General features: G+C 32.6%; 3 protein-coding genes across 4 annotated transcripts; 1 reads left to right on the top strand and 2 right to left on the bottom strand.

Moving 5' to 3' along the window:
* Nucleotides 1-73: 73 nt before the first annotated feature.
* On the bottom strand, nt 74-874 carry LOC135135366 (uncharacterized). Its single transcript, XM_064064392.1, has one exon. It carries the CDS (start codon nt 692-694, stop codon nt 131-133), a length of 564 nt encoding a protein of 187 aa, XP_063920462.1. The 5' UTR covers nt 695-874; the 3' UTR covers nt 74-130.
* A 5,824-nt stretch (nt 875-6,698) lies between these two features.
* Nucleotides 6,699-13,974, top strand: LOC135135195 (sensory neuron membrane protein 2-like). Of its 2 annotated transcripts, none has more exons than XM_064064202.1 (10): nt 6,699-6,766; nt 7,155-7,335; nt 7,383-7,540; nt 7,594-7,741; nt 7,829-8,083; nt 8,134-8,357; nt 9,837-10,033; nt 10,090-10,208; nt 13,327-13,452; nt 13,764-13,974. In XM_064064202.1, the coding sequence occupies exons 2-10, from the start codon at nt 7,207-7,209 to the stop codon at nt 13,926-13,928; spliced, it is 1,521 nt and encodes a 506-aa protein (XP_063920272.1). In that variant the 5' UTR covers nt 6,699-6,766; nt 7,155-7,206; the 3' UTR covers nt 13,929-13,974. The 2 variants fall into 2 exon arrangements, with proteins under 2 accessions (XP_063920272.1, XP_063920271.1); XM_064064201.1 differs by lacking the exon at nt 6,699-6,766 and adding an exon at nt 6,913-7,082.
* On the bottom strand, nt 11,180-11,964 carry LOC135135314 (uncharacterized). Its single transcript, XM_064064340.1, has one exon. The coding sequence runs from the start codon at nt 11,903-11,905 to the stop codon at nt 11,288-11,290; it is 618 nt and encodes a 205-aa protein (XP_063920410.1). The 5' UTR covers nt 11,906-11,964; the 3' UTR covers nt 11,180-11,287.
* Nucleotides 13,975-14,734: the final 760 nt, after the last annotated feature.

Raw genomic sequence — 14,734 nt, 5'->3', positions numbered from 1 at the left:
GCACTTTTCATTGCCACATAAACATGCATGCAAGATTGCAACTTTTGAGGCAATATGATAAAAAAAAAAGTGATACACTGGAAGCTTTTATTTGATTCATACAAATGTTGATAAGATGTGTATTATATAACTACCACAATTTTTCCAGAGAATCAACGAGAGTCAGGGGTTTAACACTGGATAAGTGTCTTTCGACTGGAACACCTTCATCATCAATAATAAATTTAGTAAAGTTCCACTTGATGTCCTTTCCTTTTGGTCCAGGTACTTTTTCTTTTAAAAACTTCCACAAAGGATGCGCATCTTTACCATTAACTTTGATTTTTTCAAACATATCAAATTTCACATTTCTTGTTTCAGCAAATTGGCAGATTTTTTCTGAATCACCAGGCTCTTGTCCACCAAATTGATTACAAGGAAATGCCAAAATTTTTAATCCTTTTTCGTCCGCATACTTGTCATGTAATTCAACGAACTGTTCATAGTTGGATTTTGTATGCCCACATTTAGACGCAACGTTTACTATTATGCATACATGTCCTTTATATTTTTCTAATGAGACGTCTTCACCTTTAATTGTTTTGACGTTAAACTCATAAATAGTAGATGCAGCGTTTGTTGACTCTGGTTCAGGAATGTCGTCACTTTGACTTGATGATGCATTCCTTTTGGCAGTGGTCTTTTTCCGTGGCATTTTTCTGAAAAAAGTGTGAGACAAAAACACTATTCAATATTAAACTGTATAGTGCACGCTGTACACTCTGCAAATCTACAGATCTACAGGTTAATAGTCTTGTTATTTGTGGTTATGTACACCACCTCGCTTTGCGCGGGCAAATCGCGGAAACCTTTGACCTTTCTCGTAAATATCTAAACTGCGCACATTTACGCCGCTCAAGCTCAAGCTCCCTAAATTCGAAATAGGCAACACTCAATTCACCTACTTTTGATTTTACTCAGAAAATTCGACTCTGCGTTTAGACTCAGATTATTTTAAATAAATGTAAACAAAAGCAAATACTCTTAGCACTTTTCATGTGAAATCGTATGAGAGATAAACTTAGACCTTGAGGAAATTTAATGGAAGCTCGGGGCTTCGTCATTCCACTCGTCAGGCAAAAAGAAGGTGAAAATTACTGAACCATCGTTACTGTCTATAGTTTATTTAAAATTTAAAGTTTATTATCAAAAATAACACACGACCAACAAAAAAGTTATGTAAGGTATCCAGTCCATCGTTGAATATTCAGTCCGTACTTATTTTACAGCTTATTTACTCCACCTAAGTCTTTGGGCAGATGCATGTTTCTGGAAAAAAAAAACTCTAGAACGAAAATCTGACAAAAATGTGTTAGTATGAAGATTTTTAGAGAAAATATAGACGTTAGAAAGAAAACCTGTTCATAAACTACCTATACCTATATGTATATGTATACTGATTTCCATTTCCATAAAAACCGAACACCTAGAAGGAGTTGAGCCATTTTGTTCATATTATCGGATCCGATATGGGGACAGTCAGGGAAGAAATGATTAAAATTTCAACAGAAACCATTAACGTTATCTTACTCTTTTTACCTTTTGAAAACAACGTTTCTTCTAGCTGAATTTTGCTTTGCTAGTTGATTTATTTGCGTTGGTTCAAATTTTTTTGACGTTTTTCATCAAGTGTTTTCAAAGAAGTTTTAATAAAAAATGCAAGGTTATACAAATGGCGAAATGACCGACGTGGTCTTAATGAACGGCAGAGCCTTTGGAAATAGTCTTGAAGCTCGACGTCTCTACGGTGAAGCTTTCCCCGGTCGGAATTTACCAGACCATAGAATAGAACTTTCAATCCCGTTGTTCAGCGTCTCCGAGGGATTTCGTCCATGTGCGTCGGATTAGGGTCGCAAAGAACCAACCAAAATACTAAATGCGGAACCCAAAATTTTACGTGTCGTAGAAGAAAATCTAGGCATAAGCGTACGAAAATTAGTTTAATGGGAGCTTTAAACCATTGTCTCAACAATGTGTTTCCATGGTAAAAATCTAACTTTAATTTTAAAGCTCCTTTGACTTGATTATGAAATCGGTCCTAAGTTAATAAGTGATCACAGATTCCTATGAGGCTCATGACTTGAAAAATTGATGAGGCAAAGCACAAAACGCTCTAAAATATAAATAAATCAAGATTACTTAAATATTTTCTATTTAGTCAAATAAACAAATTTGTAAACTCATTTAACTGTCCACAAAGAACCAACGTGAAGGTGTAAGGAGGTCTTGCAAGGAAAGGATGAGAATGACAGGACAAAAGGAAAGGGAAGCGTGGTCAGAAAAAACTAATATAACTTCTAACAAAAAACAAAATTAAAATAAACTTTAAAGAAAACATATCGAAAAAGATCAAATACAACATAAAATAAAGCTAATTTGATTTATAACAAAAAACAAAATGAAAAAAATATAAAATATAAATACGGATTTATTTTAAATTTTTTTTATGGATCAATTAACGATTTACTCAAATCAGGAACCGGCGGTTTTAATTCCTTAACTACATACAATTTATCATCATACGTGAGAGTAGAAAAAACAGAACTGCCATTGTCATTTAACGTTAGTAGAGAAAAATTCCGATTTACTCGTAATCTTAAATAACGATTACCGAAATCAAATTATGACAAGCACAAAGCACTAACGCGACCCACGCAAACGTAGGCACTTTTAAGACAAAATTCTGTTACCGAAATTTTGAATCAATTTATACACACACAGATTTGTGGCAAAACAATCAACGGCCTAATTTTGAATACTCCTGCGAATGCAGACTGCATTGTAATCGCACGTTCTCCGCGTGCAAATATTATAGTTGTCCATCTCTTTTGCAAGCACGGAAATGAGGCTAGCCTCAATTTTGTCTTTTTTCAACTCATACCGCTTATGAGTGTATTGCAGGTTGCTTGCCTATTAACGACATGATTTCTATATATGCTGTAGAGGCAAGCTTCGAGTCTGCCTCATTCGCGTCACAAAATACATGTTGTGCCCTTAGATCATATAATAAATAGATACCACCATGCCGTGTTCTTTCGCTAGCAGAGCCTGTGACGACATCCTCCTGTCACACATCTCTCTCGTGCATGGAGGGATGACAATGAAGCTATCCTTGCCTGATCACTATTTGAATTTTGCGCGCCTAAATTTTAGGAAGTATGTCTGAACTAACTTCGTACGAAAGATGTTGACAGCTTGATTTTATAAATAATTCACAGTAGATAATGAAAGGAATAGTAAATTATTGGGCACCAATTGTGATCCTTTATGATTACATGACTTAAAATAGGATCTTTGTTCTAAATTCTAAAATTGTTTTTTGTACAACAACTCGAAAGAGAGGTTAGAAGAAACATCTGTCAAAAGCGATTTGTTGCGCTGGTGCGGTACAAGGATGGAAGTGAAATAGACATATACAGATGAAATGCATATAACAAAGATGAAGATGTTGTGATCACACAAGGATAGCATTATACTACTCTTCTTGACGTAGAAAACGGCAACAGATAGCTTCATGTCTAGTCACAGCTTTCAGTTTGAGTATTGGTATCTATTTATTATATGATCTAAGGTTGTGCCGAGTGTTTAAGCGCGCTGTTTAATTAAGGGAGCAACGAGTACCTACCGAGATAAAAATAACAATATAATTTTCTATATTTATTTTTAAAATTTTAGAAAAAAGACACAAATTATTGGCCGAAATGTGTCCGTATAAAATAATAAAAATCCTAATAAGGCGTAAAATTCATTGGTGAGGCACTGTCTCACCTGCCTCATAGGACAAGCCGCTCCTGATGATAACGTATAACCAAACTGTTTAAAAAGCTAAACATACGTTTTCAACAGAATTAATTTTGATTGTCGAGATAATTTTGTAAATCTAATAGTTGAAATAGGATCCTTAAAAAGTGATTTTAACAACTTCACATGAAACGTCCCTTCTATCCTTAATTTTCTTATTTTCCTGCTTGTTGTCGCTTCCTGGAAAAATAATATTTGCCTTAAACACAGTTTCTTTCAGAACTTTTCATTGGAGCAGAAAGCATTTATGATTGAGTGGTATTTTCGAAATAGATAGAAGGCGTGTGGGAGTACTCGATTCAAGCCGTTTGGAATGAAATACAGGAAGAATTTCCAACATCGTCGGGTATGCTCATTTTGGCAACACATTGCAACGATGTGTGACGAAATTCCGAGAAACATCGTCTCTATAAAGAAAGGAAGAGGAATATGAGATATATTCAAAGTAAATAACCAACGGAAAAGAGTGTATTATTATCAATCTACATGCTTAATTTCGATTGTTTATGTTTATACACGGAAAGAATATTACGTCGAAATTTGTGTGATTTGAATGAGTTGTCTCCTCTAAACAGAGGATTAAAATTACCTTATTAATTAATCCACGATGGAACAAAATGTTTTGATTATTATTATTATTATTAAATAAATTAAATGAAGAAAAATAAAGTCGGTATTCTTACATTTTCTATAAAATGAGGTGACTCGTTTTTAATTTGATCAATAACAAATTAGAGAGTAATTAAATTTATTTCATCTAAAAAAAAAAGAAATTGTACTTGTTTTATTTTTATTATAAACAAAATCAATAGTACTTCCTGTAGTACCAATAGAAGTGTCGTCTGCATTAAGGATCACATTTGCTTTAGGTTACTATTGATCAAGTACTTATAAATCCTTGAAGAACTCCATAATTGATATAAGAAATACCTGGTGTAATATTATTAATATTATTTTAAAGCTTACACACTAAGCTATATTCTTAAGTAGCTCATGAGGAGATTTACAAATGAAACTGCTAAAAGTACAATTTTCTTAGCAATAAAATCATGTGTTACTCAATCGAACGCCTTACTAATGTCCAAGAAATTCCACACAATTCTTCAAAGAATTTGGATAATGTTGGCAGTAACGATATTATCCTGTAATTGCCTGTATAGGTTCTGCGCTACCTTTCTTGTGTGTAGGGTAGGCACTACAATGGCTGTCTTAAGACAGCAGGGAAAATACTTACTATAATGCGATGCGATGTAAGTGAGTCGTAAGACAGGGTACGATTTTTTATTAACTATTCAACTGAATTAATTATTTTTATTTAAAATCAGACAATTTCACTCGCGCAGAATGAAAATGAACTGCCGTAGTTGAATTACTGCTAGCGATCACTATTTCTAATGTTTTTTTTTTTTAATAATAACGAAAAAACTTTCAGAGTTTAAATAATATATTTGTAGTCACTGCTACACGTGTTTCGGTACACAGTACCGTCTTCAGGCAGAAGAGAAACTGGGGTTTTTACAGAGCTATTCCTGAATTTATACCTGATTTAACAATAGTGTTTACAAATTTATGTTAAGTAAGGGAGATTTGTTTATTTCGGTTTGGTCGTTCATTAGTGTATTTAATCTATTGTACCTATTTATTTCCAGACATTCTAACGCGTTTAATTTTGCGCCTTTATTTTCTATGTGTAAAATTTTGAATTCGTCGTTGAAATTATGCTGTTCTTGGATAAGGTGGTTCGCGTACGTAGAATTTGATTTTTTATTGACAAATGCTGATTTATGTTCTTTTATCCTTTCCTCAAATTTTCTCCCTGTTTGTCCGATGTATACTAAGGGGCAGTCAATACAACTTAGCATGTAAACTCCAGAATTCGATTTCTTAGGTGACTTGTCTTTACTATTGTTTATTAATTTATGTAAAGAATAATAATAATAAACAATAGTAAAGACAAGTGTACCGAAACACGTGTAGCAGTGACTACAAATATATTATTTAAACTCTGAAAGTTTTTTCATTATTATTAAAATTAATATGGAGTTTAAACACGTATCAGCCTCATCAATACAAACATTTCTAATGTGACCCGATTCCAACCAAATACAGCGACTAGAGACGCGGTTTCCATGGTAACGAAATAAACAAAACATCTATATGAGTTATGATTTGGCCTCCGCTTTTATAGAGACCTTACCTACGATATAACCAAGACATAACATCTTTAGATGTAAGTTTTGATACATTTCATACAAATGGAGAGAGATAAAAAAATTAGTTTGAATATCTAATTATGACATAAACTTCAGGACAATTTTTTAAATATTGAAAATTACTATTTTGCTATGTCCAGTGTGTTTGTAGAGATGGGAATTTGGGGGTGGGGGGACAAGGGCACGTGCCGCCCCTGAAAAAAATATAGTGTGAAAGGCACAACTTACAACAAGTACATAGTTTTCCTCAGCAAACGTGATAAAAATTGTTAACGATTAAGAGCACGCCTTTACGAGGCTGTTCAAGATAAAACACGATTTATTTGCATTTGTGTACCGATTGTTCAATCGGTAAATTAAGAGCAATATACCTACATTTAGAAACAACAGAAAAATATTGATAACGAAAAACTATACTTTTAATTGCTGCAAAACTAGTTTTCTGCGCACAAGTGTCGCTGTTAGTCGGTGTATTTTCATTCTCACTTACTGAATTCCTGTTGGTTTATATCAAAAATTCTATTTAAAAAATTTAGAATCACTATATAAATTTATAAAAAAAAAAAAACAAAATACACATTTTATCTAACTATTCACTAAAATTAATTTACACTCTAAAGACATGATAGATCTATGTGGAAAAATGTCAATTGTTAAAGCATACTGATAACATTACAAGTTTATACACAGCACCGAATGCATAGATTTTCTAGGTAAGTACTGACCCCATAAACAAATGTGTTGCCGTGAAGGTTATTTTTACATATAGTCAGAATTTTACGGAACTCTTATCAAAATTGAGTCATTTGGTGTACATACCCACTTCAGTTCGTTAAATTTCTTTAACAGATATATTATGTCATTTATAGTTTTTATATATTTGTTTATTCCCATCCAACTTATTAAAAAGTGAAACTTTTAATGGATCTTTTTCGGTGTCACACGAAAGTTTAATATTGTAATTAAAATAAATAAACCGAAGACTACAATGGTACGCAAGTATTGTTCCAATAACAATAGGTTTTCAAGGTAAATCAATTTAGAATACAAACACTAATTCTTTATAATAAGTACCTTATCATTTTTTCTTGCTTGTTTCAGAAAACAATTCAGTCTTTGGCATCAATGAACGGCAGTGTAGGAACATAGTACAATGTTTTTTCCACGCATCAGATCAAAAACCGTTTTAATATCTTTAACAATTTCGATAGTTTTAACAGTATTGTCGGTTATTTTAATAATTCGTGTATTTCCTGACCTTATTAAGAACGAAATTTTTAAGGTATGAACTTTTTTATCATGTGACGTTATGGTTTCTTGAATTTTCAGAACGTTAGACTAATTAGAGGAACCGAACAGTATGACCGCTTTTTAGAAATACCGTTTCCAGTTAGTTTTAAAGTATTTGTATTTAACGTAGAAAATCCAAATGAAATTATTAGTGGACAAAAGCCGGTAGTTAAAGAAATTGGGCCATTTGTTTACAAGTAGGAATATGTTCATGTATGTATTTCATGTAAGTAACTCATATTTTTATCAGACTACACTGGACAAAACTTGTACATGGTACGAATGAAGATGACGATACCATATCTTACATTGACCAACAAATATATGAGTTTGATTCCGAAGCTTCCGGAAACCTATCGGACACGAATTACGTAACGGTAGCTAATCCTGTCATGCTGGTAAGTACATTTTACTGTTATACTAAAACTAGGTTTTATAAAGACTACTGTCAATAATAGTATTTTAATATTCACTACAATTTTCAGGGTATTTTACAACTTTCTGAAAAATTTGGGCAGGCACACACTGTATCTAATTGTTTAACTGACATTCTGGATAACATAAACACCCTTTTTATCAATGTAAAAGTTAAAGATCTCCTATTCGATGGGTTGAAATTTTGTCCTCGGCATTTATCTCTATGTGAACTTCCCAAAAATATAGTTTGCAAAATGGCAGCACAGAAGAAAAATATGGATAAACTAGAAGATGATTCACTGCAATTTTCATTTTTTAATTACGTAAGATTTCTAATTTTTAGTGAGCGGAAATATAATTTAAAGAATTATAGAAAAATAAGTCTCATGAAACATTATATACGATCACGAGAGGAATTAAAGATGTGTTAACATTAGGGCAAACAGTTACAATAGACAACTCTCCATATACACAGTTTTGGAATAAATTACATAAAAACAGTACATGCGACTTAGTTAAAGGATCCTATATTAGTTTGTATCCACCTCAAATTAGCGAAGAATCGACCTTTAAGATTTATTCTACCGATGTTTGCAGGTGAGCAATATATTTAAATTTTAAAAATTGTTTATGTATTCGTAATGCGTCACTTGAAACAAGTATGACTCACACATTTTTATTAATATTACAAGTTTCCATTTACATGTGTTTTATTTTAAAAAAGTAATAGTACAAGTTACACATTTTGTCAGTAATACATTGTTTGAGACGCTAACTCTATTACAAACCACTTACACAGGCTGACACTCTTTACATATTCTCGGTATTATGATTTCGGAAAATGTAAAATATAAAACAGGTCAATTCAGAAAAAAGTTATACCAAGAAAGCAATAAATGGATTTTTGAAAACTGAATTGATCGTGACTGTCTTTGATCGTGTTTTTTCTTACTATACATATTGATATAATATAATATGGATAAAATACTGTGAAACTGTACTCATTCTCATTGGTACATAATTTTTTTATGTTTACTGAATTGTTTTAGCATAGTGAAGTCAAACCTGCTGTGAACATGCATACAGTAGGCCACAGACAACGTCTTTTTTTTCATACATTTTAAATCCTTACACCCAAGTAAAACTTCTAGAATGATGTTATTTAATCTCTTTTGTTGACAAAGTACATTCGCCTAAATGTAAACATTCGATTCATGTATCAATTCGAGCCATAGAACTTATGGAATTCTGAAAAAATTATCCATATCGCTTGCAGAGCAACTGTTCTTCAGCAATTGGATCGTAATTATCTTTCTTCCTTCCACCTGTTTATTGTGCTGCCACAAGCTTATAAAAACATCATACAAAACTAGAAAGATATAACTAATTGTAACTTTGCTTACTAATTGAAATATTATATATATACATATATATACATTCAGAAAAATGTAATTGGAAAAACCGAACAAATTTGAGTATACCAATTCTTAGGTATAAGCCAAAACGAAAAATGTAAAATATGAACCAAAAAAATAAAACATTGACAATTTTGTGTTCTAGAAAATCTTTGGAAAAATTTACCTTACTTGTAAAATTACCATAGCTTCAATACGCTATGGGTTACATTAAAGAGTTAATTTTTTTACCATCTCTCAGATATGTTAAAATATACAGCCATATCTTTAAAGAAAACCAGTACAATTAATGGATAGTTGCAATTGAAAATGAGTTACCTTTAGATTTCTTCTAAAATTACATATTTTCTGAATTCTCTACATGATTATTTAAAATTAAAATTTCGAAAGTATTTTATTTTTTAAAATCTTTGATATTAATTCTTATTAATTAATATCTCAAAACTGATGCAAATTTTTAAACATCCAGCCGAAGTTTCTTTCTACGTTTAGTTTTGATGTTATCGTGTAAGCTTGGACGAGACATTGTGAAAAATTTTTCCTCAATGCACAATAAAATTTTCTACAAGACTATTAATTTTTCAAATCGAAATATTTACTTTATAGCCTTCACTGATTGCATATCTACAGCTTAAGTGATATTCTCAAATTCGAATTTCAGATCAGTTGAAATTAATTTTTTGAAAGAAAAATACTACAAAGGCATTAAGGGATATATGTTTGCGCCTAATAATTCATCATTAAGATCCAAATTCGCCAACAAAGTGGAAGACTGTTTTTGTGCGGAACAAACGCTGGGTACACATGGAGAAAATACTTGCTTCTTAGATGGTGTACTTGACATGCAACCATGTTCTGGTAAGTTATATTTGGACAAAATACAAAATATCTAACTATAAACGTATATTATATAGGAGCTCCAGCTTTACTGTCGTTTCCACACTTCTTGTGGGCTGATAAGATTTACCTAGATGGCGTCAACGGATTATCACCAAATGAAGCAATACACAAAACCTATTTATTGGTGGAGCCGGTAATTTACACTTTTTTTATGTCAATCTAGGTTCTGCAAGATATACAAAATTTATTACGCGATGATTTTCCATAGAGCAGTTAAAAATGTTTTTGAAATTTTATTTATTTTTGTTAAATTAGTATTAGCACAAAACAAAGTTTATCATGTAAAATCTTGATACCATAAACCATAACAGTCTAATACAATTTAATTCTTGCCAACTGAAATCGTAAATTCATCGTCTACCACTTATGATTTTTCCTTGAGTCATCATTCAATGTGACCGCAAGTAAAAACAATCAGTGTTAAGCGTGCATTTTTAAAAGAGACGCTGATGCTTCCGATGCAAGAGGTTGACATTGTATGAATATCTAATATTTTTATTTCGCAAGCGTAAGCGAAGTCCGTCGGCCGACTCTCTACTTTTACGTTTCCTCGACCTTTCATGACCCCAAGACTACGAAGAGATAAGTCTCCCGTTTCCGTCTGCCTGTCTGCCTATCTGCCGTCCTGGATTTTTATCAGAACGATAATGTCCGAAAGTACTGGGCCGACTATTTAAGCTGGCAATAATGGTTAAGTTTCTGACATAATTCATAACTTTAAATAGGTGACTTGATGACAAATCATATCGACATAAAGAATGTCAACCTTTCTCCAAAAAATTTACCTAATATTGATTACCGACCAAGCTACTACATAATTTGCTGTGGACTGAAAAGGTCGTGAAAGCATTACTATACGTTTAATGTTCTACGAATCCTTTAAAAATGTATTCTGGGTTGCGTCTCCATCACTGCATATGACGTAGAAATAATATTTAGGCACTTTTACTTTTTTTTTAATTTATTGAGTGTAATTATGCCTATATCTATAACGAAAATTAAATTTACAACTGGAAATTATTTTAAGGTAACATATTGTGGAACTCACTAAAAAAAATCAACAAACTGACTATATTCACTACACCGAAATCAATAACAAATAACTTTCTATTGTAAACGATTTATTAATATTGCTAACCTACATAAATAATAAAAGATAGCATTTTTAACAATTATCTGAATATTTTATGAGTACATCCCAACGCATAAAAATCACCAGTACTTTTCTAGCGACTTGACCAAATCTTTAGGATTAGTGCTTGGTCCATGTCTCTCCACGGGTTGCCCATTCTTGTCAATGATAAACTTGGTGAAATTCCACTTAATAAAATCTCCCAAAGTTCCCCCTTGCTTATGTTTCAAGTAGTTCCAAAGAGGATGTGCATCGTTTCCATTAACATTTACCTTTTCAAAAACATCAAAAGTGACATTTTTACTTGAAATGAATTGACAAATTTCTTCATTACTTCCTGGCTCTTCACCGGCAAACTGGTTGCACGGAAACGCCAAAATCCTTAACCCTTTGGTCTCTCCATACTCGTTGTAAAGATCCACGAGTTCTGCATAATTATTTTTCGTGTAACCACACTGCGATGCAACGTTTACGATGATGCACACATGATCCTTGTATTTTTCCAGTGATATCACTTCCCCTTTAATACCCTTCGCACTAAAATCGTAAATTGATTTGGCTTCTTTAAAATTTTCGGGGTTAGACATTTTTCGGGACACAATCGGTGTAATCGGTGCAACTGTTGTAAACACTCTCAAAACGGTTTTTGCTTGTTGCAACACTAAACAATTGAAAGCCCGGTAACGTGACAAGCACATTACTTTATGGTACAGAGTTTATGGTTAGTTTACACACGACCGCTGACTTGCGCACACTCAGTGACTCACTCAAATTATTCCAATAAGTTAATTTAATTACAAGAGCAAAATACGCAGAAGCATTATCAGGAGTTTGGAGTACAAAAATAAAAGCCAGCAAATAGATGCGTTGCGTTGGTGCACAATGATTTCACATAAAAATGACGAAATCCAAGAGTCTTGAATATTTTAAAAGTATTGTTGTCAAATTTTGTAGATATTTATATCATGTAGATGGTAAAACGCCAACCAAAATTTCTCCAACCATCTCCACCAATAATGTGATGACGTCACTTCCAAATTGTACATAATTAATGGGTTTTAAATTGTATGAAATAGCATAGTCCTCCACATGTAGTTTATGACTCCGTGTTGAGTTTTTACCCAAAACGTCCAGATTTTTGAAAAAAAAAAAAAATAAAAATTATAAAACAACATTTTGCAATTTAATTTTGAATCAATCTACAAAACTGATTGCTTTGAAATCTTGCACACGTTTTAAAGTTGTGTTAAGCATGATAAACTTTTATTCAAAATCTATTAACTTATCCCCTCCAAAAAATTGTTGACGTCAGCTCAACATTTTGCTGAATAAATCCTACCTAAAATGTACAAAGTGTAAATGAGTTTGTAGTTGTGATTTACAATTCCATTCGTATTTTTTGGATTTGCTGACTCAAAAAAATTAATGAATGCCTGAATTTATTTTATTGATTTCATCAGAAACCACGAAACCGAATGCTTCAAAATCGTGGAGGTATTTGAAAGTTATTATAAGAGTGGTAAATTTTTGATCGAAATGCATTTGCCCATCCCCTAAAAAAATAATGTCACCTCAAAATTTTGTTGAATAAATCCTATCTGAAATGTGAAAAATATGATCAGTCTATACATGTAATTTATCACTGCATTCATATTTTTGGGATTTGCTTATACAGGTGGCTCAAAAAATTTATGAATGAGTCAATTTATTTTATTGATTAAATTAGGAACGGCTCACTCCATTTTCCCAGAAAATTTTGGGGATACAATATTGTGATTTTCAGTATTACAATCCACCAATCCAAGTTGATATACGTGTCCTTGCAAAAATGTTGATGACCTCATCACCAAATTGTGTAAAGAAAAAACTCAACTCGAAAATGCTGGATGTTTCATTGTACTTTAGGTGCGAGGGAAGTTGTGTCGAAACAAGTTGCGACCAATTGTTTAAAACATTTTGTATACTAACAAAAAAATGTGTCATAACGTGAAGAAAGTGTTACCTCAGTTTTTGCATGTGCTTACCACAACAGTTCATACATAAATTACAAAGTACCGTCTAACCATTTATTTTACGTCTACTATTCTAGATTATTGATTGTCGATGATATACATTTCAGGAAACGGGAACACCGCTTGAAGGACGTACTAGAATGCAAATAAATTTTATTTTGCGCCCAATTGAGCACATCAAATTCATGCAATCGCTTCCCCGAGTTGTACTACCGGTTTTATGGGTAGAAGAGGTAAGTGGAAAAATATAAAGATAGTTTTTTATGTCAGAAAATATACATATGATAAATATGATACAAAAATATTTAATCAAAATTCACAAAAACATTTAGACAAATCATTAGTATGCTGTCAACGTCCTTAGTAAGTTTTTTTTTTTTTAAATGGGAACAAAGTTGCTAAACATTGAGAGAGACCCCTGACAACTGCAATTTTAAAACCATATGGTCAATATGCATTATTTCTTCGAATTCGTAATGAAGATTACGTACGCACTCTCTATTATTTTAAGAACATCTGTATCTCACATAATTTTTGTCCTCAGGGTGTAAATTTAACCGATGAATATGTCACGAAACTACAAGAGTCGTTTTTTGACACTGTGAAGATAGTGAACATAGTCCAGTGGGTACTTTTGGCAGGAAGTTTAATTTTGACAATAGCATTTGGTGTTTACTTCTTTCGTAAACAATTTTCAGATCAACCTTAAAGAAATATGATATTTTTGTTCAGTCTGCCCGAACTGAGTTTTTGTATTTGCTGTTTTTTTTTTTTTAATATAATAAAAGTATCTGCAGTATTTTTGTAAGCTTTCATTGTTAATAAAAATAAATCTAATGTTATGTTTGGTATCGTAATCGTGTTATGGAATCCATGCTTCTTTCAAATTCGTAAACATGAATTACATGTTATTATAATTATCTCAATTTTAGATTGCGCTTGAGCTGAGTTTCACAGTTGGATCGTTGGAAGTATGGATCTTACTAGTGAAACCAAATCTTTAAAGAGAGAGTGGTTACTGTTTGATTTGTGTTGATTTCTGGTTATAAGGGCAGCAGCACACTCTCATCGTATACCAAGTAGTAGTAATAGAAGTACTAAAACTAATGCTACATATAATGCCAACGACAACAATAAAGACGGTGGATTCTGAATTCTGATTATATGAGGGCTGACCGTAGCCAACGGGCACTTAGGCCTCGCCTTTGGGCCCACTGTGCCTTCCCCAAATCCATATTAGGGTGTCTTCCTACTTCTCTACTCGTCAAGCCACCCAACTGTTTGAATGTACTTGAGTAATAGGTACAGAGGGTGGGGACTCTCTAATTTTTCCTGTAGGAGGCTAGCGCTGGACACTCACGAAGAATGTGCTCAGCTTTTTCTTCTTCTTCACTGCATGCACGACAGACTGGGTCTGTTGCTACTCCTGTCGTATGCAGATGTTTGTTAAACTGGTAATGTCCCGTAAGGAATCCTACCAGGTTACGTAGTTTGTCCCTTGAAAGTGAGAGATAA

This window comes from Zophobas morio, unplaced genomic scaffold, assembly GCF_036711695.1.
Source record: "Zophobas morio isolate AGI-343-1 ecotype UQ-CSIRO unplaced genomic scaffold, CSIRO_AGI_Zmor_V1 ptg000024l, whole genome shotgun sequence".
NCBI lineage: Eukaryota > Metazoa > Arthropoda > Insecta > Coleoptera > Tenebrionidae > Zophobas > Zophobas morio.
Note: the sequence above shows the minus strand (reverse complement) of the source record. Positions and strands in the feature narration are given on the sequence as shown.